The sequence below is a fragment of the Balearica regulorum genome, chromosome 2, assembly GCF_011004875.1.
Source record: "Balearica regulorum gibbericeps isolate bBalReg1 chromosome 2, bBalReg1.pri, whole genome shotgun sequence".
Classification (NCBI taxonomy): domain Eukaryota; kingdom Metazoa; phylum Chordata; class Aves; order Gruiformes; family Gruidae; genus Balearica; species Balearica regulorum.
This window is the reverse complement of record NC_046185.1, coordinates 105,192,861-105,217,045: the sequence shown is the minus strand read 5'-3', so window position 1 is coordinate 105,217,045 and position 24,185 is coordinate 105,192,861. Positions and strand designations below refer to the sequence as shown.

Genomic DNA, 24,185 nt, shown 5'->3' with positions numbered 1-24,185 from the left:
TGTAAATAGGAGTATTAGAGAATTTGTCAGAGAAAAAGGTGTGATTCGAAATGTCTCTGTGACAGAAAATCTGTAAGACAGAATTATATGTTGCAATTTAACTGTGACTGCTCTGTCCTGTTCATATCTTAAAACTTGTTTCTGTTAAAGTTCGGTTAAAATGGTCAGAGAAATGTCCTATTCCATGTACGAATGCATATAATAGGCTATATAATGCTGGATGGAAGGATGTTGGAGGTCATGATTTATTGGATAAGTAAGTGGAGATTGGGGCGCAGGAGGGAGAAGGGGAGGCTAGAGAAGCTATGCTACTATCTCACAGAAGTTAAAGACAAGACTGGATAATAACAACATTGGGATAATGTACAGCAGTAAGGGATGTCCATCAATAAATAAAGTAGGAAGTTTTTGGCAGTGGCCTGACAGGAAAGCCTACATGGAGTCAGATTTCAGAGTTGGAGCACTGAATTGCAGTGAGTCACACGGAGAGCCTGAGAGCTGCCTTTGTTCCACTTGTGTCTGAACGTTGGAGGAGAAACAGCAGGCTCCAGTTTTTATTAACCTCTTATTTTCATAAACATAAAACTCATGTGCACTGAACTTTTTCCTCACTTGAGGTCTTTCAACTGACTTTCAGAAAATGCTCTCATGGTAAGAACTTTCACTTCTAAATTTTACTTTTTCTTTTTTCCCCCTTGTGCTTGTGTATTACACTCTTTGGTGTTATTCCTTCCCACCACCCCTTTTTTTTCTTTCTTTCTTTTTTTTTTTTTTTTTGCACACCTGCTCCAGGCATGCCTGGTGGACCTGGGACTTGCTGCTACTGCTCTTCGGCTTGTCAATCCATGCTGGTTCAGCAGCTCAGATCATAGAAGGTAAGAGTTCTCCGAATCATGCCTATAAATTGAGAGTAATGGTTAATTTTAAGATATGCTTTCCTAATATGGAAAGAGACTCTACATTTCAGATCTTCATTTTCTCTGCTGCTTGTTGTTTGTTTCATATAGGGAAGCTGCTGCAAGTCAAGGGCTTAAATTGCCATTCATTCTGGAAAAGGAAAAATAAATACATTGGTTTCCCAGCTGTAAGGGGAACGTTACATGCCTGCTCTCTCAATATTTCTTCAGCATGAAATAATCAACAGAAAGTACTTCAAAGAAATGGAGAATACTGAATGGTTTTGAGTGTGTCATGTCAGAGAAAGGTAGCAGAAAACAATTAGGATAGTTGTATGTGTCACTCTGGAGATATCGGTAATGTGCCAGGAACAGTGTGAGTGCAAAAACACAAATGTGACGCTTGTTCCAGTGCATAGAGATTTCTCCTGGTAAGTGTCTGAGCAAATTGTGATTTTCAGATCTCTTGAGTTAAATGTTTAGTTTTACCAGTCTAGCCTTTATGGACTTTCAGTGAAAAGTCTTTCTGTAATTGCAGATTGTGTGTTCTTGTAACAGATGCAAATCCTTCAGCATCTCTGGAAGACATAGCCTCAAATTTAACTTGAGAGAGATCATGGATTTAAAAGTTTACATGTAATTTTGAGAAAAAGTGAAGAAGCTTCATATATTACTTTTCCATTATGAGCAATGATACTTATGTCAAAAAGTTTTTTTGCTATCTTATAGAAAATAGTCTCAATTTGTTATGTAAATGGCCCCTAGATAACTATGTGATAGGAGAATTAGAAATTATTGAAGGGAAGTAGATATTGCACATGAAGACTTTAATGTTACTCAGACTGTTTTCTTCCTTTTTAACTGACACTGCCATAGAATAGATGATGCATCTAAGAGCCAAAGCTCTAAGTAGTTATTTCAGTAGGAGAAAAAGCCACAGATTAGTTATCCCTAACAAATGCTGTAAGTGCAGATGAGAAATATGTAGTGCTGTATTACAGATAATTAAGAAAACAAACTGGAACCAGCTATTAGAATGAGGAAAATGTTAATGTATGTCTGAATAGTGACAGAAATACAATATATTGCATATACGTTGGAGATAAATCTGTTGCATCAGGCAAAAATGTTTTTCTTGAGCTGATGAATGACAGTGCAGTGAGTGAGATCTTGACTGGAGAGAACCAAATTTTGCCACATAAAAGTTAATAAGCAGAAACTCATTAAAACTACAAGCATAATGATTAAAAGAACAAATATTTATTTGACACACAATTTCTTTTTTGATGGGTCTATGCTAGTTTCTACTACTGAAGCTTTGGTTCTTCAAATATCCTACCCTGTGAAAGTCAGATCAGAAGTCAGAAGTAGGAAAGATGCCTACTGATACAGGACAGTTTCTTCCTGTGCAGAATCTTATTACTGCTGGATGGACTCCTAACCTTACTGTGAATGAAGATCAAGTGGTGTTATGCAAGTCTCAGATCACTGGAGACTTGGAGGCTGTTTTGGGAATGTTTTCCTGCATAATTGTCCTAGCCTAATATTCTTCCCTACCCATTTTCCTGTTCTCAAATGTTTACTAAATCTTTTTTTTTACATCTGATTTTTAAGTGCCTGACGTAGTAGGAATCTCGTGCTTTTCATTGGACTATGTTCTAAGCAATGTTTTCCTGATGCTTGGTTTAAAAGTTTTAATCTCCTGAAATCAAGTGTTGAATGCTAGAAATAGGAATAATCTTCCTTTCTTTCTTGCACTGCAAATACATGAATGATATAAATTCTCCCTGTAACTACTGAAGAGTGAAGAGGTATTCAGATGGCAGTCTTTGAAATTGTTTGAGAACTTCTGGGATTTAGTTTAACTTTCTAGTGAACGTGTGTGATGTTGGGACTTTTGTTTCATTGGAAGTGTTGCTTTCATTTCCAAGTCCTAGAATGTCTGACTACTTTCATTGTAAAATGGGACAGACAATAAAACAGAGTATTTAAAACTTTATTTTTAAATTTGTGAGTTACTAATTCACAGTATCCGCTGAAACCCCTTCTTGATCAAAATAACATGTTTCACTTGTTAAAATTAAGTTTGATATCTGTTATGTAATTTGTAGATCAAGCTATGTGTTGTGACAGCATGTAAAAAAAAAAAAAAAAAGAGATATTCCATTCAGAATTTTATATACATTATTTCATCAAAACTCTTAAGACATACTTGAATCTTGCTTTAGAGTGAAACTGAACAGGAGTTCTGAAATCTCAGCAGTTCCTGTGACTCAGAATTCTGAATTTTTACTAATTCTGTTGGAAGATTTTAGTCCCTTTCACTGCAGCTAGCTTTGCACATGCACTAAAAAGGCAAGGTATAATATGCCTTCACCCAAACACAGTGTCATTTGAACTGTGGAGCATTTTGCAGTTTTTCTCCTGTGTTCATGAAAACTGTGCAAATATAGTACCCTATTCTACTTGGATTTGTGTGGGAGGGTTAAAGATATGTTGGTGTCTTAATAAATTACTTCATCACTTCTCCTTTGTTCAAATGACAATTAAGCATGTATCTATCTGTATATAAAAGTGTAGTCTGTCTTATTCTGTCTAGTATTGCCTTGTGGTGCAGGTACTTGGCCTTTAATTACGCCTGATAATGTATCTTGATTTATATAGATTATCCTGGCTGCTTTGTCCATGTTAAGTTAGTGCATAAAAGGTGCTCAGAACACAGTCCTGAACATGCTGAGACCCAGACTGTGGACAGAACTCAAGTTATAAAATCTGAATGTTAACCCTGCCGAAGTTTGAATGATAGAGTTCTCCCTATGACTTGCTCTAGCGTCTTGCAGAATTTATTCTTCCAGGCTATGTAGGCACTTTTAGTGTTTTTGAGTTCTTGGCATTCAAATCAGTGCATGCCTTTAAAAAAAATAGAAAAAAATATTTAAATGTATGTGGTTCTGCAGTTTGAATTACGTTTATGTGCTCTAAAAGAAGCTTTACAAATTTCTCATTGACATCTGGCTTTTATTATTAGCCAAACTGAACAGTGCTTTCTTACCCTGAATAACATGCTCAGCAATAGTTTACATAAAGTAAATATTTGTCTCTTTCCTTGGCTCTCTGTACACAGAATGGCTGTCATTAGGCTGTTGACATAAACTTTGCACTCGTGACCTGCTGAGTTTAATGGACGAATTCTGAGTTATTGACTTTCATTGGCTGTTGATCCACTGATGTGATTCATACAAGCAGCTAGCCTGCACTTCTTTTCACGATGAACCAACATGAGTGTATATACATTTAAAAACTTGTTTCAATTGAGTAATTACTGTATGTGCTTTGAGTGTGGAATGTGTACAATCACACTGACTTATCTGGTGATAGGGAAGGCTCAGTCTAATCTTTCCTAAGACAGAGCACAGTTACAGTAATGCGGGTCTATATGGAGTGCAACATTTTGTAAAGATAACTTAGATGGCACTATATCCTCTTGTACCAGACTGAGCAGTTGGACATCATCAAACTGCACTTGAGTCTAAATTGAACAAGTCACTGTGTATCTTTCAGAGGCTGCTACCAGCTGTTATGCATGTTTTTACTGTGGAGTTGAGCTTGATTTCATAGTTGGTAAAATGCCTTTCCAGGCAAAACATAGTTAATTTACTGTAGAAAATCAGTTGGGTTCAGTCAGGGTCATCTGTATGAGCAGCTGAAGAGATTGATGACACCAGTAGAACAAACCTGATTTAGTAAATTTGTTCCATTTTGTCACTTTTCTAAATGGATTAGTTTTCTGTGTAACACCCTCTACATGCTAATTCTCTTGGACAATAAACTACATGTTTGCTAAGCTACTCTACCACGCAACAGAAGATTTTTTTTTTCGGCTTTTTTTGAGGCCTCAGAAGGGGAAACCAGCTGGGGTGGATATATTGTTATAATGGCCATCTTCATTTCCTCTCTGAAGGCATCCTGGTCACACTGGAAGCCTGCCACACTGGAAGCCTGCAGTAAGCAGTTGTTTCCATGATCTGAATAGAACTTAAAATCTCAATTGTGCTTGCATTTACTACTAAATGGTGTTTGAAGGACCTGCTCTGCTGGGAAAGGCCATACTGAAATACTTCCTTTCTAATTTGTTCTGGCTCAGCCATAGACAATACAACACAAGGAATTTCTGGAAAGAAGTCCTAGTGGTCTCCTGAGTATTTAAATGCATGTAGATCTGTTTGGGCACTGCCATGCCCACTCAGAGATTTCCCACAGCCGTGTGCTATAGCTCTGCTACTCAATTTGTGTCCTATGCAGCAGCTGCTGTGTAAAAACTGCCAGTTCCAGGTACTCCAGGTACTTCTGGTAGTACCTGCTAACAAGCATCAATTTAATTAAAATGTTTCAACTGTGATTCATCTCTTATATATTAAGCACAATGCCTGACCCTAACGATCTAGTGTTTGGTACTGAACTACTGCTCATTGCTAGAGAAGTGAATGGATCACTGGAGAGAAAGAGAAATACTGCATTAAGTGGCTAGGAGTAGTTAGCAGAATACAGTGATTTATACTGAGTCGGTAAGAATACCCTTGGCTTGTTTGGTTCAAGCAGGTGAACGCAGACACGAATAGAGATTTTAGCTGCAGGCTGCCATTTCAATACAAGAGCAGTGGAAGGGAAGCCTTGATTGCACTATTTATGTTTGGGATATTCAAAGGGTTCCAAATAACTTATTTCTTATTCTAACATGTTAATTTCTTGTTTTGGAGGCTGTCTGTCCCTTTGGCTGGAATTTCTTCCCCTTTCCTTTGGTGTGTGAACTGTGGATTGATTTGGTTTTTCTCATAGTGATATCTCACATTTGACCAAATTCATGCAGTAGCTTTGCCGATTAACAGTGTGCCTTGGCTAGAAAGACAGTGAATTGTGCAGTTTGGTGCAACCTGATGCTTTATTTCAGATGTCATTAATGTTATCTATTTAAGAGATCTATTTACGACCACTATTTCTAGGTCACCAAACAATCTTTTCCCATTTAGCAAACCTACCCAATTACAGCAGATTTAAAAACCAAAAATTAGCCAGCAATTTGGACTGTGGTGAATTCTATCTGTGCAAACTTCCCATCTCTAGTAGCTCCCGTTCCCAAACATGGAAAGTCACAGACATTGCAGAGAGTAGAGTGCAGAATTTACTCCCAAAGAATGAGTAAAATGGGCAAACCCTAATTTTAATGTATTTGCATATGAGGAGTGTGAAACAACACTTGGATTATTCAGGCTACTTTCTGGTGAGAAAGCTTAGGAAAAAGCAACAGACAGGGCTGAATGTGCTCTGCCAAAGAATTGCAGTATTTTAAATGAATATCTGTCTTACAGTCCAGTCTGAGAATAACCAGGGTCTGAACCAAGTTTTTCTGAGGGGTTCTGGAAGAGCCAGGGTTTTCTGGAGGCACTCAAGCATGTTTCATTCCAAACGTTCAATTGATGGAGGCCTCAAGCTGGTAATAGTGATTCAGTGATGAGATTTTAATTTGAACTGTACTGTCATTCATGGTCTTTTGCTTCATCTTCAGTACAGAAGATAGAATATTAACAAGAATGGGCTCTGGCCAGTTCGTTCTATGCTTGGAAATATCCAGGGTCTTCAGACTCTGGGTGTACCTCCACTGCTGCCACTGAATTCAGTTTTTGGCGTGATCAGTTCCTACCAGAGTAACTTATAACTGCTCAAGTAGTATTCACTTCCAATCCTGTTTGTGGCATATCTTTTTCTGAACTGTGAAATCACAGTTCCATACACAGTCAGGATGTCTGACTCTACCTCCTTGGAAAGCTGCATATAGCTTTTGACTTTCTCTGTACTTTTTTGGTGGTAAGTGACTAACAGGCATTATATTGCATGGCCATTGCTCATTGCATTTTATATTCATTTCCCTTCTGACAAGTGATACACATTATCTAACTCAAGGAGAACAGAGCCCACCTAGATATAATTTTAATTTTGCGCTGCCTTCTAAAGAGTAAGTTGATGACTCTTGAGAGAAGAGACTATTGCTCCAAGACATGCTTCAAAGTTTCCTATAAGCACTAGCTATGTTGCATGGATATTTACTGCAAAACAGTTTCAGAACATCAACTAGTATGGCATCCAAGCTCTGATTCATCTCTGGTGATATTTCATATGACTAAACTCAAACAGTAAAAGGAAGCATACAAGAGATGGAAACAGGCTTAGGTGGCATAGCAGAAATATAGAGACACTGTCTGAGAGTACAGTAATGAGGTCAGGAAAGCCAAAGCCCATGTGGAATTAAATCTAGCAAGGGATGTGAAGAGCAACAAGAAGGGCTTCTACAGGTACACCAGCAGTGAAAAGAAGACTAGAAAAAATGTGGAGCTGCTGCAGAATGGGGCAAGGAACCTGGTGACGGGGTATGGAAACAGCCAAGGTACTCAATGTCTTCTTTGCCTTGCTTTTTGCTGGTAGGATTTCCATTCAGGAAAGGAGCAAGGAAGATTTACCCTCCATTGAGGAGGACTGAGGGAACATTGAAACCAGTTGGACACACACGAGTCCATGGGACCTGATGGGACACATCCAAGAGGGCTCATCAAGCTGACTGATATCATTGAGATAGGACTTTTGATTATCTTTGGAAGATACTGGAGATCAGGAGAGGTTCCTGAGGATGAGAAGGAAGCCAATGTCACTCCTAATATCAAGAAGGGCAAGGAGCAGGTTCTGGGGAACTGCAGGCTGATCAGCTTACCTGAGTCCCTGGGAAGGTGTGAGAGCACATAACCATGAAAGCCATTTCCAGACCTAATAAGAACAAGGTGATTAGGAGTAGTCAGCACATATTTGTGAAGGCGAAAATCATGCCTGAGAACCTCACAGCCTTCTGCAATGAAATGACAAGCTCATTGGGTGAGGGAAAGACAGTTGATGGTGGTCAACTGTGGTCTTGACTTGTGCAAGACTTTCAACTCTGTGTCCTGTAACATCCACATTGATAAACTCATGAAATATGGACTATATAAGTGGACAGTGAAGCAGATTGACAACTGTCTGAACTACATGTGCTTGAAGGGGTGTAATGAGTGGTATTGAAGTTCAGCTGGATGCCAGTTACTACTAGTGTACCTGTGGTGCATACTGAGACCAACACTTTTTTAATATCTTCTTTAAACAACATGGATGATATGATAGTTTTCACCCTCAGCAAGTTTGCAGCTGACACAAAACTGGAATAGCTGATACATGGGATGGTTGTGCTGCCATTCAGAGACACCTTGACAGCCTGGAAGAATGTATTGACAGAAATCTCCTAACATTCAGCAAAGGAAAATGTCAAGTCCTGCACCTGATGAGGATTAATGTAGACCAATCTGGAGTAGCACTGGCTGAAAAGTAACCTTGCTGAAAAGGGCTTGGAGGTTTTTGTAGAGAAGCTGATCATGAGTCAGCAATGTACCCTGTGGCAAAGAAGGCCAAGAGCACCCTGGGCTGTCTTTGGAAAAGTGTAGGCAGAAGGATGAGGAAAGTGATTTTTCCCCTTCCTCTCAGTGGTGAGGCCGCATCTGGAGTAGTGTGCTTAGCTCTGGGCTTCCCACTTTAGGAGGGACATGAACATATTGGAGAAGTCCAGTAAAGGGCAACCGAGATAATTAAAGGATTGGTGTGTCTGCCTTAGAGCAGCAGTCTACTGAATCTGCTCCAGTTTATCAATGTCTTTCTTGCACTGGAGTCCCAAAACCAGATGCAGTATTCTACATGTGGTCTAATGAGTGTCAAGTAAAGGGGAATAATCCTTTCCCTCCTGCTTTTCCCTTCTGGCTGTGCTCCTGTCATTACAGCCAACAATGCTGTTGTCAGTCTTTGCTGCCTGGGCATGCCACTGGCTCATGCTGAGTGTGCTGCCTAGCAGGACCCCCACATCCTTTCCAGAGCTGTTGCTCAGCCTATATTCTTGCAAAGACTTCTTCCTTGACTGGTGCAGGATTTTACATTTGTCCTTGATTCCTGTTGTTCCATTCGTTCAGCCTTTCTAGGTCCCTCTAGATGGCAGCCCTGCCCTCAAGCACATCAATTGCCCCCTTACCCCTCTTTAATGTCACCTGCCATTATGTCATGACAGTCCACTGCATTGCCTCCTCAAGTCACTGGTAAAGATGTTAAACAAGACAGATCTCAGAATAGACACCTGTGGTCCGCTTGTTACCTCAGGCTAGAGAATGACTCATTAACCACTACCCTCTGAGCCCAGTCATCCAACCAGTTATTTACCCATGTAGCTGCCTGCCGAGTTACACTTCCTAACCTGGATAGAAGAATATCGTATCGATGCTTACAGAAGGGTTCGAATAGCTGAGTGGTCTAAGGCATTCTGCTTTTAATATGTTACTTATCTGACTAAGTATTAAGTTATTTATCTAAATAAGAGTTACCAAGTCTGGCTCTTCTGTGGCATTCAGAACAAAGGACCAAGCTAGACTTCTGGATTTCTGTGTACATTCCTATCCATATCATTGTAGGGACCTCGAGCTTAATATTACAGTACATGGTAGTGTAAAAACCTGAAGTTCAGCTGCATTATGCTCTTGCAAACACAGGCTTCTACAAGCTGCAACTATAACTACATGCATAAGAAAATAGACTTGATTTTCAGAGCCTTCCTGCCTGCCTGCTTGCCTGCCTTCCTTCCTTCCTTCCTTCCTTCCTTCCTTCCTTCCTTCCTTCCTTCCTTCCTTCCTTCCCTCCCCTGTCCCCAGCTGAGTCTTCTATTAGAAACAAAATCGTGAGTGGTATCTAAGACAAAATACTCTGACAGCTAAGACAGCCAGATTTAGATCTCAACAAATGCAATCAAAACTGACAGACCACGGACATTTCTGAGTCCAGACTGAAATGTACATGTGGACAGTGCTCTTCTAGTGCATAAGGTAGAGCTCCCAATGACTTTATGTGTAGATCTCAGAATCAAAGTTTCTAAAAGTGTTTTGTTTGCCTGAGAATGATGAAGCTTAGAGTAAGCCATTTGGATTAGATTATTTAGCAAGTGACAGTGGAATATGTGCAATATGGGCAGACAGAATGCAAATAGCACTGTTAGCTCAGAGAAGTCCTTCATCTGTTTTGTGGCAAGAGTATCACAGAAGACCAAAAGACTGTCAGTTGGACACTGGGATCTTCATTTATGTATCCAAACATGTATGTATATGAGAAATAAATACATGCAAAATAAGTATTTACCACTTCCCCCAATGAAAGAAGATGGTGGAGGACAACTTGCTCCAAGTATTTTCCACTTGATTTTTCAAAAAAAGTGTCATTGAAACTTCAGAGTATATCTGTTATGTGTATTCAGTTTCTGTTTAGGAAGTACTATTTTCTCAGACTGCCACTATATAGTGTTCTACTTAAGAGAGCTGTTTAACTAGAAAACACTACATGATTTTTACAGACTACAAAGTAAGACATGTCATTTTTGTCCTGGGAACCAATAGTGTAAGAAGGCCAACAGAAGCTCAAACTTGCCTTGGAAGAAGCCAGAACTACCTCACTAAAGCTAAACCAAACTGAAAATTACTTTTAATGAAAATAACTACCTGACAGCAAACTTACCTGAGTGTCTCAAGTAGAATGTGGTCCCATAATTAAAAGTGATCCCTGCAAAAAATTTAAGACATGTTGAGCCATGAGCGATACTCATGGGAAAAACAGGCATCTAAAAAGAGCAGATCTGTTTGGGGTGAGAGAGGAACTATATAGCTTTTCTAGATGTATTGTTCTCTCCTCCATGATGGTACCAAAGAAGCTGAACAGATGATAGTATGTATCAAGTAATTTTTTTCCCCACCATTATATGTATATTCTGCATCATAATGTGTTTGATGTCTTAATTTGATAACTAATAGCATACATTGTGGTGTACATTTTTTTCCTGAAATACATTAATTTAGAGTTGTTGCTGTTTGTCCTTGTGTTTGTTTCTGTCCCACAGAAAACTTCTGGCTCAGTACTGTGGTGTTTCATTAGAAGGTATATCTTTAAGAGGCAGAAGGTTGTTGTAGACAAGCAAAACAAATGTACTGATAGTTTGTTTTATTATTAGGCAGCAACTTGTATATTGTGGTCTACAAAGCAAAGTATGTATTGGTGTAGAAAATGAGGGGAAAATTATGCAAAATCTAAGGCTTTTCTAGGAATTCTCTCATATTTGGAATTCCTAACATCAAAGTATCCATTGATCAGTCTCAATAATCCTCCTTGCCAGTACATTGGCTGCATCACAGAGTGAGGTGTGAGGGAACAGTGTCTCTCAGTATGGATCTTTATTTCTGCCACCCACTTTGGTTACCTACATACTAACTTAATACTCTGCATCACTTCTGTGAATATGATGCTTTTTTATTCTCAGAGGGCCAAAGTGGTAGCTTTTCTTACTCTTCAGCTTTCAAAGCTGTTCCAGTTCCATCTGTTTCAACACTTTGCCAAACCGACATAGCTCTTGACTTGGTAGGAAGAACCACTCATCTACAATGAATGCTCCACAGTAGTACTGCCATTTTGTGGTGCTTGTGAATGTATGTGTGAGTCTAACTCTTTCCAGCTATTCACTGTAAAAAACCAAGCAAACGTTTTATCCTTTTCAGACTATCTGTGAATGTCTTTTAATGCACATGGTTTGATTTTTTTCCCCTGTCTTTAGTTTTCTTTCAGATGCAATTACAGGAAAGGTGTAAGACACATGCAAAATTTCTCAGCTGAAAAAATCTGGCTCTTGATCAAAATAACCTAGCAGTTATTGTAGTGAACCACACTATTATTCTTCTTTCTTGTAGTTCAAATAAAGTTCATGTTTTTTTCCTGATGCACTTATAGTGAAACATATATTTGTCATGAAATGTGAATCTGACAAATAAGTACCACATGGCAATTTCCTGGCCCAGAGATATGATGAACAGGGTGTTGGGGAGGGTGTTCAGTATAAAACTGAACATGCTTAGAATTTAAAGGATGCATTCTCAGTGGAAAAATAAACAAATCGCTGGTGACCTGAAGTATTATAGCTCCTTTTTACACTTCTCTTACAGAATTTCAAAAGGTAGAATTGTGACAAGTCTGTAACTGCTTTGCCCACACCAATTTGAATTGTCCAACAACAAGTTTTTGTGATTTCTCTTGAAATATTACCCTTCAGAAAACTAATTTTTTCTGTGTTGATCAAAGTTGCTTTTTATTTCTGAAAAAAAAGCATAACCAGTGGGAAAAGACTGCTGCTCCAACTAGGAGTTAATGCAGACACCCCTGAGTATTTACAGCATGAATGTTAAATGAATACTTACTTACCAGCTTTATGGGATATTGAAGTTATTTTTATCCTAAATATCCTATTTCAAGATATATTGTTTCCATACACATTGCAGAATTCCCATAGTGTTCAGAAGAAGTTAGTGTCTCATTTAACTCCTATACAGTCAACACAACAAAACTTTACTAGTAAATGTGTGATTTGGTACAAATCCCTGAGGCAGCTATGGGGAAAACTAGATTATCTACATGAACACCTTGTCTTGCCATCTGTTCTGTGTATAATTACAATACTGTAGCCATACACTGAAGTATTTTGAAAATATTAACTAAGTAATTCCTTACACTATCCCTGTGTCATATGTTCATTAGATATTATGGAAAAAAATTATTTTTTCCCTGTATGAATACTTAGCTCTTCTGTGTTTTCTCTTCTTTATGGATAAATCTTTAAATGCAGATCAGTGCAACTCAAACAGTGCAGACCGAAATCCATGATGGAAAAGTCATGTAGAACAGTCTATCAGAGTGACACCATCATCCAAGTGGTTGGTAGGTAGTTTTTATTTCTGAGGAAGCTGGGACAACTGTGTCCCTCAAACTCTTTTGGCCTTTCCATTTTTCAATTCAAAGTATGTAAAAGGCACAGACTTTGCATTCAGAAACCAAAGAGGTGGGGAGGCACTCAGCACCTTTCTCCACATCCTCATACATATGCAAAAGGATCAGGAAGGATCTTGGTCCTAATGCCTGTATCTTTCCTGAAATGCAAGTGAGTCAGTTTGACTGGCCTTAGGTGCTTCTCTACATACTCTACAATGATCATGACACAAAGATGTCTCAGCAGCCAGAAATTGCTTTTAAATTTTTATTGCTTAAAATACATCCTGTATGTTGTAGGGAAAGCCTAAAGATTGAGGGTCACTTTCATGTTATCTGAGGAGTTCCCAAAATTAACCTCTCTTAGTCCAGTCCAGAAACTTAAAGCATTCTTCACCTGAAGACAAAACTTTTACTATGCAGCTACAATAGCCTGGAGTATATAGTATATATATCTGGCATCCTCTCTCTTACTGGTACATCACCACTTCATCAGCTGTTCTTGTTCAATATTCTGTTACTGTTAACTTGTAAACCCTACGTGTCTCTGGTAAACTAATTCAGCTACCCTGTATCTCCTGGGTAAGGTGATGACGTGGCCCCAATCATCACTACATGTGTGGTCATAGAGACAACAGAGTCAGACTCTTCTCAGAGGAGAAAACAGAGCAAGAGGACAAATAACAGTCAAAAGTTGCAACAAAAGGAATTTTCATTGAACAAGTGGAATAAAATTCTTCACCATGACAGTGACTAAGTTCTGGAAGAGGTTGCTGAGAGAGGTGGGATCTCCATCCTTGCAGGCATCGTAAACTTGACTAGACAGGGCTCTAAGCAACCTGATTCTTCTTGTCACTTTTTGTGGTGGATATAGAAATATTCCAATATCTGTTACTCTGACTTTAAAAACACATATCAGTGTTTCCTGTGTAGGGGCATGGTAAGAAAAAAAGTAATGCGATATGTGTATTTTATGTTTATTTTCAAACCGTAGAATCCTAGAATGGTTTGGGGTGGAAGGGACCTCAAAGATCATCTAGTTCCAACCCCCCCTGCCATGGGCAGGGACACCTTCCACAAGACCAGGTTGCCCAAAGCCCCATCCAACCTGGCCTTGAACACTTCCAGGGAGGGGGCATCCACAGCTTCCCTGGGCAACCTGTTCCAGTGCCTCACCACCCTCACAGGAAAGAATTTCTTCCTAATATCTAATCTAAATCTACCCTCTTTTAGCTTAAACCCATTACCCCTTGCCCTGTCACTACACTCCCTGATAAACAGTCCCTCACCATCTTTCCTGTAGGTCCCCTTTAGGTACTGGAAGGCTGCTGGACGCAGTACTCGAGGTGAGGTTTCATGAGAGTGGAGTAGAGGGGCAGAATCACTTCCCTGGACCTGCTGGTCACACCTCTTTTGATGCAGCCCAGGACACGGTGGGCTTTCTGGGCTGCAAGTGCACATTGCCAGCTCCTTCACCAATCAACACTCCCAAGTCCTTCTCCTCAGGGCTACTCTGAACCCATTCTCCACCCACCTTGTAGTTGTGCTTGGGATTGCCCCGACCCACATGCAGGACCTTGTGCTTGGCCTTGTTGAACTTCATGCGATTCACACAGGCCCACCTCTCCAGCCTGTCAAGGTCCCTCTGGGCGGCATCCCTTCCCTCCGGACGGCATCCCTTCCCTCCAGCGTGTTGACCGCACCACACAGCTGGGTGTCGTCAGCAAACTTGCTGAGTAGACAATGCTCTTGTCCTCCCTTCTTAGGGGGTGGAGATAAAGGGGTTTTGAAATGTTAAGTGCTTTCTTGTTCTCTGTCCTTTCAGGGCCTCATGGTCAGGCATACTATACTGACCACAAACTCTGTGGTCCATTCTCTGCAGCTGCCTTAGAAAGATGCTATCACAGTGACTATAGTAGTATTACACCTCACAGGAAGGTCTTTGGGCATGTGCTTATGGTAGTCTCTGACCAATCAGCTCATGTCCAGTCCATCAATCTGCCCCGGAAGGATTTAGTAACCTCCTCACTTGTCTGTTAATCTTAAGTATTGTTTCATCATGGACCATGTTCAGCATGATGCTGAATAATTCTGATGCATGTAAAATATCATCCTCTTTTCATTCTGATAGAGAACTGGTGAGACCAGTACCCTAAGAATGGGGAACCGGAACAGTCTTTTGTCAAAAGAATGAGCCTCAAATTACAACTTAAAGTTGAAAATGAAATCCAGCACAGGGATCATGGGGCCATAAGGGACCACAGCATATCCCGTAAGCATTTGACATATGCGCCAGCACCCACAGAAGTCCATGAAAGGCTTTCCAGTGACTTAAATAGACTTTGAATTATGTAGGTGTTATAGCTGAATTCCTAATCATTCCATGAAAATTCCATGAAATAGCAACTTCAGCTGTTTGGGACAGAGGCTGAATGTACCTCTGCATTAATACAAGCAAACCTGTTACAACAGTGATTATGATGACATTAGCTCCTGGATTATTGTCCTTCTACTATTGCACAAGTTAAACTCTCAATATTAAAAGTGAAGTCTCTGATTCTGATTTAAAGAAGTATTTCTCAAAAAACAAAAAATAAAAAAATCAGATCCTGAGCAAAAATGTCTAAACACAGAGAATGAAATACAGAAAGACAGAGAATCCCACTGTCCATGTCACCAACGAATATGTCAAACAGCGCCAGTCCTGATACTGACCCCTGAGGAACGCCACTCGTCACTGTTCTCCACTTGGACATTGAGCCGTTGACCACAGCTCTTTGAGTGCGACTATCCAGCCAATTCCTTATGCACCGAGTGGCCCATCTGTCAAATCCATGTCTCAGCAATTTAGAGACAAGGATGTCGTGTGGGACAGTGTCAAGTGCTTTGCACAAGTCCAGGTAGATGACGTCTGTCCCTCTTCCCTTATCCACCAACGCTATAACCCTGTTGTAGAAGGCCACCAAATTTTCAGGCACAATTTGCCCTTAGTGGAGCCACGTTGGCTGTCACCAATCACCTCCTTATTTTCCATGTGCCTGAGCATAGTCGCCAGGAGGGTCTGCTCCATGATCTTGCCGGGCACAGAGGTGAGACTGACTGGCCTGCAGTTCCCCGGGTCTTCCTTTTATGCCTTTTTAAAAATGGGGCTCATGTTTCCGCTTTTCCAGTAGGTGGGAACTTCACCGGACTGCCACAACTTCTCAAATGTGATGGAGAGTGGCTTAGCTACTTCATCCACCAGTTCCCTCAGGACCCGTGGATGCATCTCATCATGTTCTATGGTCTTGCACACCTTCAGGTTCCTTAGGCAGTCTCGAACCTGATCTTCTCCTACAGTGAGCGGTTCTGCATTCTCCCATTCCCTGCCCTTGCTTTTTGAGACTTGGGTGGTGTGACTGGAGCACTTGCTGGTGAAGACTGAGGCAAAGACGTCATTGAGTACCTCAGCCTTCTCCATATCCTGGGTAACCAGGTCTCCCGTTTCCTTCTGGAGAGGGCCCACTTTTCCCTCATCTTCCTTTTATCACTGACATACCTATAGAAGCTTTTCTTGTTGCCCTTGATGTGCCTGGCCAGGTTTAATTCTATCAGGGGTTTTGCTTTCCTAACCTGATCCGATATTTTGATATTACTTCACAGCCTATTTGTTCAATATCATAATTATCTTTAATTCACATAAGCCTACTTCTATGTGGAATTATAAATCCTTCAGCCCAATTGCATCTGAGGATTGGGTCCTGACTGCTGAAAGTATTCTACTTGGCTGACAGACTTTCAGTCTTTTGTTTCAATTTCTTTTCTGTTGAAAACTGAAATCTAATCGAGTCCACAGAAGTTTTAAACATTACACATATTACTCCATCATTTATATATTGATCTACTAGGAATATTTCCACAGTTCACTCTCTTCAGTGAACTAAACATTCTTCACTACAGAAAAGAAGCAGCGCTTTACAGAATGTATGTAGTTTCAACTTTTAGAAGTTCAGAGATAGGGAAAGGTAAATTGAAACCACATTTGAATACTTGTCACATTTTTCTACTTAATTTCCAAGAGGATCCCAAGCTCAGAGAGTAAGTAGATTAATTGTATGCCTAAACATGATCCTTCTCCACTATTTTCTTCATGTCTTAGTAATTTCATCATATATATTTATGACAGTCATGGTCCTGACAAGCAGTTTTAAAATTCCCTTCTAAGTCTTCATTTTAAAGGTGAAAATTAATGGGAATGTATTGGTTAGCTTCTGAATCAAATTCACTAATGACAAAATGTATCTTAATTCTCAAAATGAAGCCCAGTAAAGTATCATCTGCGAAATGCTAAATGCCTCAGTCAGCATCATATCTAAAACATGATTACAAAATAAAAGGATTTTTTTTCAAAATGCACACTGCTTGACTGTTTTCTTTATATGGACTGCTCTAGTGGTTACCTTTCTCTTTCTACAGTTTCCTACATTCCATACGAATTTCTTTCATTCCATACATTGATCAATGGAGTTACTGTTTGAATTACAGCAGTCTGGATTCACAGTTTGTGAAAGATGTTTTTCCAGGTGCAGAACTTTTAAAAAAATCAGCCACTGCCATGATTTAACAATTTTTTTGTGCAGCTCCACTTCATTTGTCCCCATCATGCTAAGGTTTATGAGAGGCCATGAGGAGTGAAACTATTTATCTTAGACTCACATTTAATAACTCTCATATTTTTAAGCATAGATTTTACAAACCATATTTAGAAATGAGAGCAGTCAGAATTCTATGCTTATTTATATACTCTCCAGACATGCATTTCACAACAAATTGTTTTCCAATGCCAGTGAAATGACTATATAAGGTAGGAATAATTTTAAAAGCATCCCCTTCAAATAGTTACTTCATTTATGTATCTAAAAACAAAACCAAAAAGATTTATCTTCAAGGAGGTATATGACATCTATGAAGTTCGAGGCTAACCAGACAAAGCCAAAGCTGATCTGATCTAGTAATGGTCATGACCCATTTGAGTGAGAAGTTGGAATAGACAATCTTCAGACCTGCATTTCCATGGTTTTGCTTTACAGGTGGACAGTCATCTTTTGTAGCTGTCATTACTCACTGATATGTGATTGTGAATATTATTGGCATTTTAAAGATGATTGGGAGGTAACAAGTCTCCTCTGAGAACTTCAAGGCCACATTGTGCAAACTTTTATGCATGCACTTGAAGTCAAGAACCTGTTCCGCTGATTTCCTAAGGAAGTAACGTGCCTTTAGAAAAATCTTGGAGGAGTGTAAGAGTGGTAAACAGCATTTCTTTTGAAGAAGACCTTGAAAAAAGGTCTATGGAAAAGTACATGAGGGTGAGAGGGAGGTTTAAGCAGGAAATGCTAGGAAAACAGGGTGAGTAGGAATTGCAGTAAAAAATAAACATGGAAGATATCTCAGGCTCCTGGAGTACTATGAAAATCCCCGTCATTAATTTTATGGTAAATGTCAATACTATGAACACCTAAACATTCATACAGCTTTGCTTGTAAGGCATTTTCCCTCCTACTGATTTTTATGGGCACAGCTCTGGGAAGTTTGGAAGAACTGCTTCCCAAGTTCTGCTTCTGTCAGTTTCAGGAGATATTGGACATTTTCAAGCCTCTTCTCAAGATAGCAGTAGGCTTCAGGATGGTGGGGTTTAGCCTCTGGTTCATAATAGCACTTAGAGATGAACCTTTTGGGACATGTCAGCCCACCGATGTGAGTAAAAGCAGGGACATGCTAAAATACTCTTCTCAACTGTGGCTGTGCTGTTTTCTATTCATAATTGTCTCATTATTAGCAAAGTAATGTGGAATTTCCAAAACAAATCCCTGGCAATCAAAACTAATGGTGTAGTTAAAATGCTGAACATCTTGGTGCTTTTAAGAAAATGATAAAGTTTTACTCTGTTATATGGTGATATCCTCATTGTTCCTGCCGACAGACATTTTTATTTTCTGGCTAAATTTATTTTGAATTCACATCTCATTGAAACTTCACACAACTTTAGCAAAAGAATCCTACACAATATCATTACCATAAAAAGCTAATAGAAGTCCTACTGATAGGTAGCTTTAAATACCCCAAAAGTAAATCTAATGACTAAAGGATTATTTGTTCAAAAATAAAAGTCAAAGCACATTTGTGTGAAGAGTTGCTAAAACACATGTTTCTTAGACACATTCAGGTTTGTCCAGCTCTGTGACACAGGGTAAGAGCAGATCTATCTGTTACTGTGCTTCTTACAGAACAGTCCTTGTATATTCTTTTACCTGACTACAATCTGTAGGAAATCAGACTTTTACATCATCACTGATCATATATGCTATGGAATAGTTCATATAATGAAAAATATTTTCCATGCAGCAGGGAGGGTTTTATTGATAATTAACACGCACGAGTAAATACTAACAGTACTCTAAGTGATATAGTGCAGAACACTTTGCAGAAGTGACAGACACTAACAGCATTTATGTTAGCCTTCCTTTTAGAGATAGCATTATTCTAGAAGGACTATGGAGTAAATTTTTTCCTTTATCTTGTTAACTGTAACATTTCTAACATGCAACTCTACTGTGTTAACTTTACTAAATGATATGGGATTTTTGCTGATATACAAGACATACAAGAAATAATCTTGGAGAAATAAAACCTCAAAAGCCTCAGAATAGATATTCCTTTGTTACCTGTAATAGAGAACATAAAAATGAGCACATGACAAAACAAATACTTTGTAAAAGATTCCCAAGAACTACAAAAGCTTAAGTCTGTCCTGGTTTCAGCTGAGAAGGTTAATTTTCTTCACAGTAGCTAGTATGGGGCTATGTTTTGGGTTTGTGCAGGAGAGGAGTGTTGATAACACAGAGACGTTTTTGTTGTTGCTGAGCAGTGCTTACACAGAGTCAAGGCCTGTGCTGCTTCTCACACCACCCTACCAGTGAGGAGGCTGGGGGTGCACAAGAAGTTGGGAGGAGACACAGCTGGGCCAACTGACCCCAACTGACCAAAGGGGTATTCCATACCATATGACATCATGCTCAGTTTATAAGGGGCTTGAGAAAGAAGAAGAGGGGGGGTGGCAGCATTCGGAGCAATGGTGTTTGTCTTCCCAAGTCACTGTTATGAGTGATGGAGCCCTGCTTTCCTGGAGATGGCTGAACACCTGCCTGCCCATGGGAAGTGGTGAATGAATTCCTTGCTTTGCTTTGCTTGTGCGCGCGGCTTTTGCTTTACCTATTAAACTGTCTCTATCTCAAGGCATGAGTTTTCTCATTTTAACTCTTCCAATTCTCTCCCCCATCCTGATGGGGTGCAGTGACTGAGCAGCTGCGCGGTGCTCAGCTGCCAGCTGGGGTAAAACCATGATAAAGTCCTTGCAACAGGATTGAAGGCAGCATGGGAAGAATGTGGAGGAAGAAAAAAAGACAAATGAGGTAAATGTTACAGGAAGAAATTTTATAATACATGTCCTTAAACTAGCAATTCCTAGAAGTCCTGCAGACTGTTGCTGAAAACATGGCAGTTTTATTCCAAGCAAATCTTGATATGGTAATACTCAGACTACTTTTGCATTTTAAGTGTATGTTGTTTTTTAAAAGCCAACAGTGTCCCTAGCACAAATGTATTGCAAAACTACTTGGCAACAGTTTACCTTCTTGACATAAATGAAACTGCATGTCAGCACCCATCCCTGAAATACTAGGATTTACTATGGCATTTGCTATATTGCAAGGGAGAGACGGTGGCTCTCTGAGATGGTGCTTGATGTCTGACTGTGGTATCATTATTTTTTATTTATTTATTTTATTTTTATACTGCTCAGTGGCAGTATATCATAGAATGGTGTGTTGGTTTTGCGTGGCAAGGTTTTGGTAGCAGGGGGGCTACAGGGGTGGCTTCTGTGAGAAGCTGCTAGAAGCTTCCCCTGTGTCTGATAGAGCCAATGCCAGCCAGGTCCAAGACGGACCCGCCGCTGGCCAAGGCCAAGCCAATCAGCGCCTCTGTGATAACATATTTAAGAAAGAGAAAAAACAGTTAGAGAGAGCTTTTGCAGCCAGAGAGAGGTGTGAGAAGATGTAAGAAACTCTGCAGACACCAAGGTCAGTGCAGAAGCAGGGGGAGGAGGTGCTCTAGGCACCAGAGCAGAGATCCCCCTGCAGCCCGTGGTGAAGACCATGGTGAAGCAGGCTGTCCCCCTGCAGCCCCTGGAGGAAGGATGAGGGGGTGTAGAGATTCCACCTGCAGCCTGTGGAGGACCCCACGCCGGAGCAGGTGGAGGCAGCTGAAGGAGGCTGTGGCCCTGTGGGAAGCCCAGGCTGGAGCAAGCTCGTGGCAGGACCTGTGGACCCATGGAGAGGAGAGCCCATGCCAGAGCAGGTTTGCTGGCAGGACTTGTGACCCCATGGGGGACCCACGCTGGAGCAGTTTGCTCCTGAAGGTCTGCACCCCGTGGGAGAGACCCACACTGGAGCGGTTCGTGAAGGACTGTAGCCCGTGGGAGAGACTCATGTTGGAGAAGGTCGTGAAGGGCTGTCTCCTGTGGTAGGGACCCCATGCTGGAGCAGGGGAACAATGAGAGGAGTCCTCCCCCTGAGGATGAAGAAGTGGCAGAAACAACGTGTGATGAACTGACCGTAACCCCCATTCCCTGTCCCCCTGTGCCACTGAGGGGGGCGGAGGTTGAAGCCGGGAGTGAAGTTGAGCCCGGGAAGATGGGAGGGGTGGGGGGAGGTTTTTTAAGACTTGATTTTATTTCTCATTCCTCTACTCTGTTTTGCTTAGTAATAAATTAGATGAATTCCCTCTCTAAGTTCAGTCTGTTTTGCTCGTGACGATAATTAGTGAGTGATCTCTCCCTGTCCTTATCTCGACCCATACGCTTTTTGTTGCACTTTTTCTCCCCTGTCTAGAGAAGGAGGGGAGTGATAGAGCAGCTCTGGTGGGCACCTGGCCCCCAGCCAGTGTCAACCCACCACAGATGGTTTGGTTTGGAAGGGACCTCAAAGATCATCTAGTTCCAACCCCTCCTGCCATGGACAGGGACACCCTCCACTAGACCAGGTTGCCCAAAGCCCCATCCAACCTGGCCTTAAACGCTTCTATGGATGGGGTTTCCACAACTTCCCTGGGCAACCTGTTCCAGTGCCTCACCACCCTCACAGGAAAGAATTTCTTCCTAACATCTAACTTAAATCGACCCTCCTTCAGCTTAAACCTATTACCCCTTGTCCTGTCACTACACTCCCTGATAAACAGTCCCTCACCATCTTTCCTGTAGGCCCCCTTCAGAAACTGGAAAGCTGCAATTAGGTCTCCCCGGAGCCTTCTCTCCTCCAGCTGAACAACTCCAACTCTCCCAGCCTGTCCTCATAGGGAAGAAGCTCTATCCCCCTGATCATCTTTGTGGCCCTCTTCTGGACCCACTTGAACAGGTCCATGTCTGTCTTATGCTTAATTTTCTGCTTTTGAGTATTCTGATTGATTGTAGATCAATCATCAGATGATTGAAACACTGACAGTGGCACACCTTTAGTCTACTTATTTTTTATCTACTTTATAGACAGCATAGAAATGTTTTCCCTTTCATTAACTGCTTATTACATAACTTCTTGTGACAAAGACAGCAATAACAATATCAAAATTCCTGTCCACCTGGCTTTCCATGTCCAACCAAATCCACAAAATATAACACCTTTTAGTGAAAAAAGAAATTCCTCATTTTGGATTTAGATCAAGCTCTTTGGCCATTATTGTGCTAAAGAAAAAAGCTATGGGATTTGCAGTGCATGGCATATTGCTCTCATGTGAATGCAATTAAAATTGCTTGTGCAACTTCTTATAAGAAATAGAAATACAAATCAGTTCTCAATTCTATCAGTGATTTCACACTTCCAATATAAGAAGTCAGCTAAGAGATACATCTCATAGACTTCTGGTTATCTTTATGATTATTATTACCCAAACACAAAGAATCAGTTACTTGGAAAATTTCATGAGATAGATAGATAGATTTTCATTGCAGATAATAGAAACAGAAAAAATTGAGACTGGTCAAATCAAAGTCCCCTTCGACATTCATAAAGTTTGCAGTTTAAGACAATTTTTTCTCTTCCTCAAGGCCCAAACTTTTATCAGGACTTCTGAAACCAAAATTTTGTACTGAATTCACCAGCTCTCCATATAGGTGATTGAAAATGTGATTTCTATGATATAGAACCTCTATAAAGGTCCATTCAATATTAACAGTTCTTATAATGTCCCTAGCCATTTTAAAAATTTTTGTATGTGTTCAAAAATTTGTATGTGTTCAGTACACCATGAAATCCATATTAATCTGTGGAATTCATAGCAATTTTTTAAAGCATTCAGAATTACATTGGAGAACCTCTAATTTCTGTGCAGTGAAACTATCTTTCAAACAGTGTCTTGACACAAATGTGTCAACTTCACCCCAATGTCTACTGAACATTTCCAACTCAAGCACAGAATGACTGCATTGGTCATATTGCAATTAGTCATTGCAACAGTTTGGTCATTCCCTGGTCACTAATGTTGAAAAGAATGTTGACAAGATTCAGTACATTTCATCTGCCCTGATTCTTTTCTCTGTGCAGTTTCCATTTTTAAGGCTGTGCTGGCTCTTCATGATGCTACTATGGCCTTACCACACTGCATGCTGATTTAGGATCCAATCTAGTAGAAACCAGCAATATTTCAATCCCTCTGGTCCCAGTTTTCCATTGCTTTTGTATTCATTTTAGCATTGAGCTTGCCTGAATTTTCTTTTCTAGCAGTAAATACCACATACAGCTACTCCTGTTATTCAGGTACATAGCTCTGGGTTTTGTGTTTGTTTGGGTTTTTTTCCTAATAATTGATGTGAGTTTTCAAAAAACCCCACTGATTAAAGATTTTTAGAAAACATATTAATGTCAAAGAACTTCTGCCAAAACACAAGCATGATTCTTTTGACAGATCTGACATCCTATGTAAAATCAGATACTAAACATAAAACTATAACTGATTCTTTCAATTCACCTGGATGTCTAGAGTTCATGGCTTCAGGACAGTCCCATAATACAGAATTCCCCAGAGAAAGGGACTTCAGGGACTTCCTGGCTTCCAAATTTCTGCTTTCAGCTCCTCAACAAGAAGCACAGAAGCCCTGAGACTAAGCTGGGAGCCAGGAAGATCCATCACTTGGAGCAGTAGAACCTAGACTAATGTTGACTTCAAAGAAGGGAGCATGAAAATCTCAACAGGTCTTTCTATCTTCCTCACTTTTGAGCCAGTACCCCTAGAAAACCTGAATCAAACGCTATGAGCTTCTCACATCATGGGGAGGAGTTCTATGGCTGGTAGCCCCTC

The 24,185-nt window shown here is 40.3% G+C and overlaps 1 protein-coding gene across 1 annotated transcript in view; it reads left to right on the top strand.

The window, feature by feature from the left end:
• Positions 1–483: 483 nt before the first annotated feature.
• The window catches only part of COL15A1 (collagen type XV alpha 1 chain), a 169,292-nt gene continuing 145,590 nt past the window's right edge, over positions 484–24,185 (top strand). The window contains 2 exon segments of the mRNA XM_075745229.1: positions 484–651; positions 793–875. Of these exon segments, the coding sequence (XP_075601344.1) occupies positions 641–651; positions 793–875 (94 nt within the window). The 5' untranslated portion in view covers positions 484–640.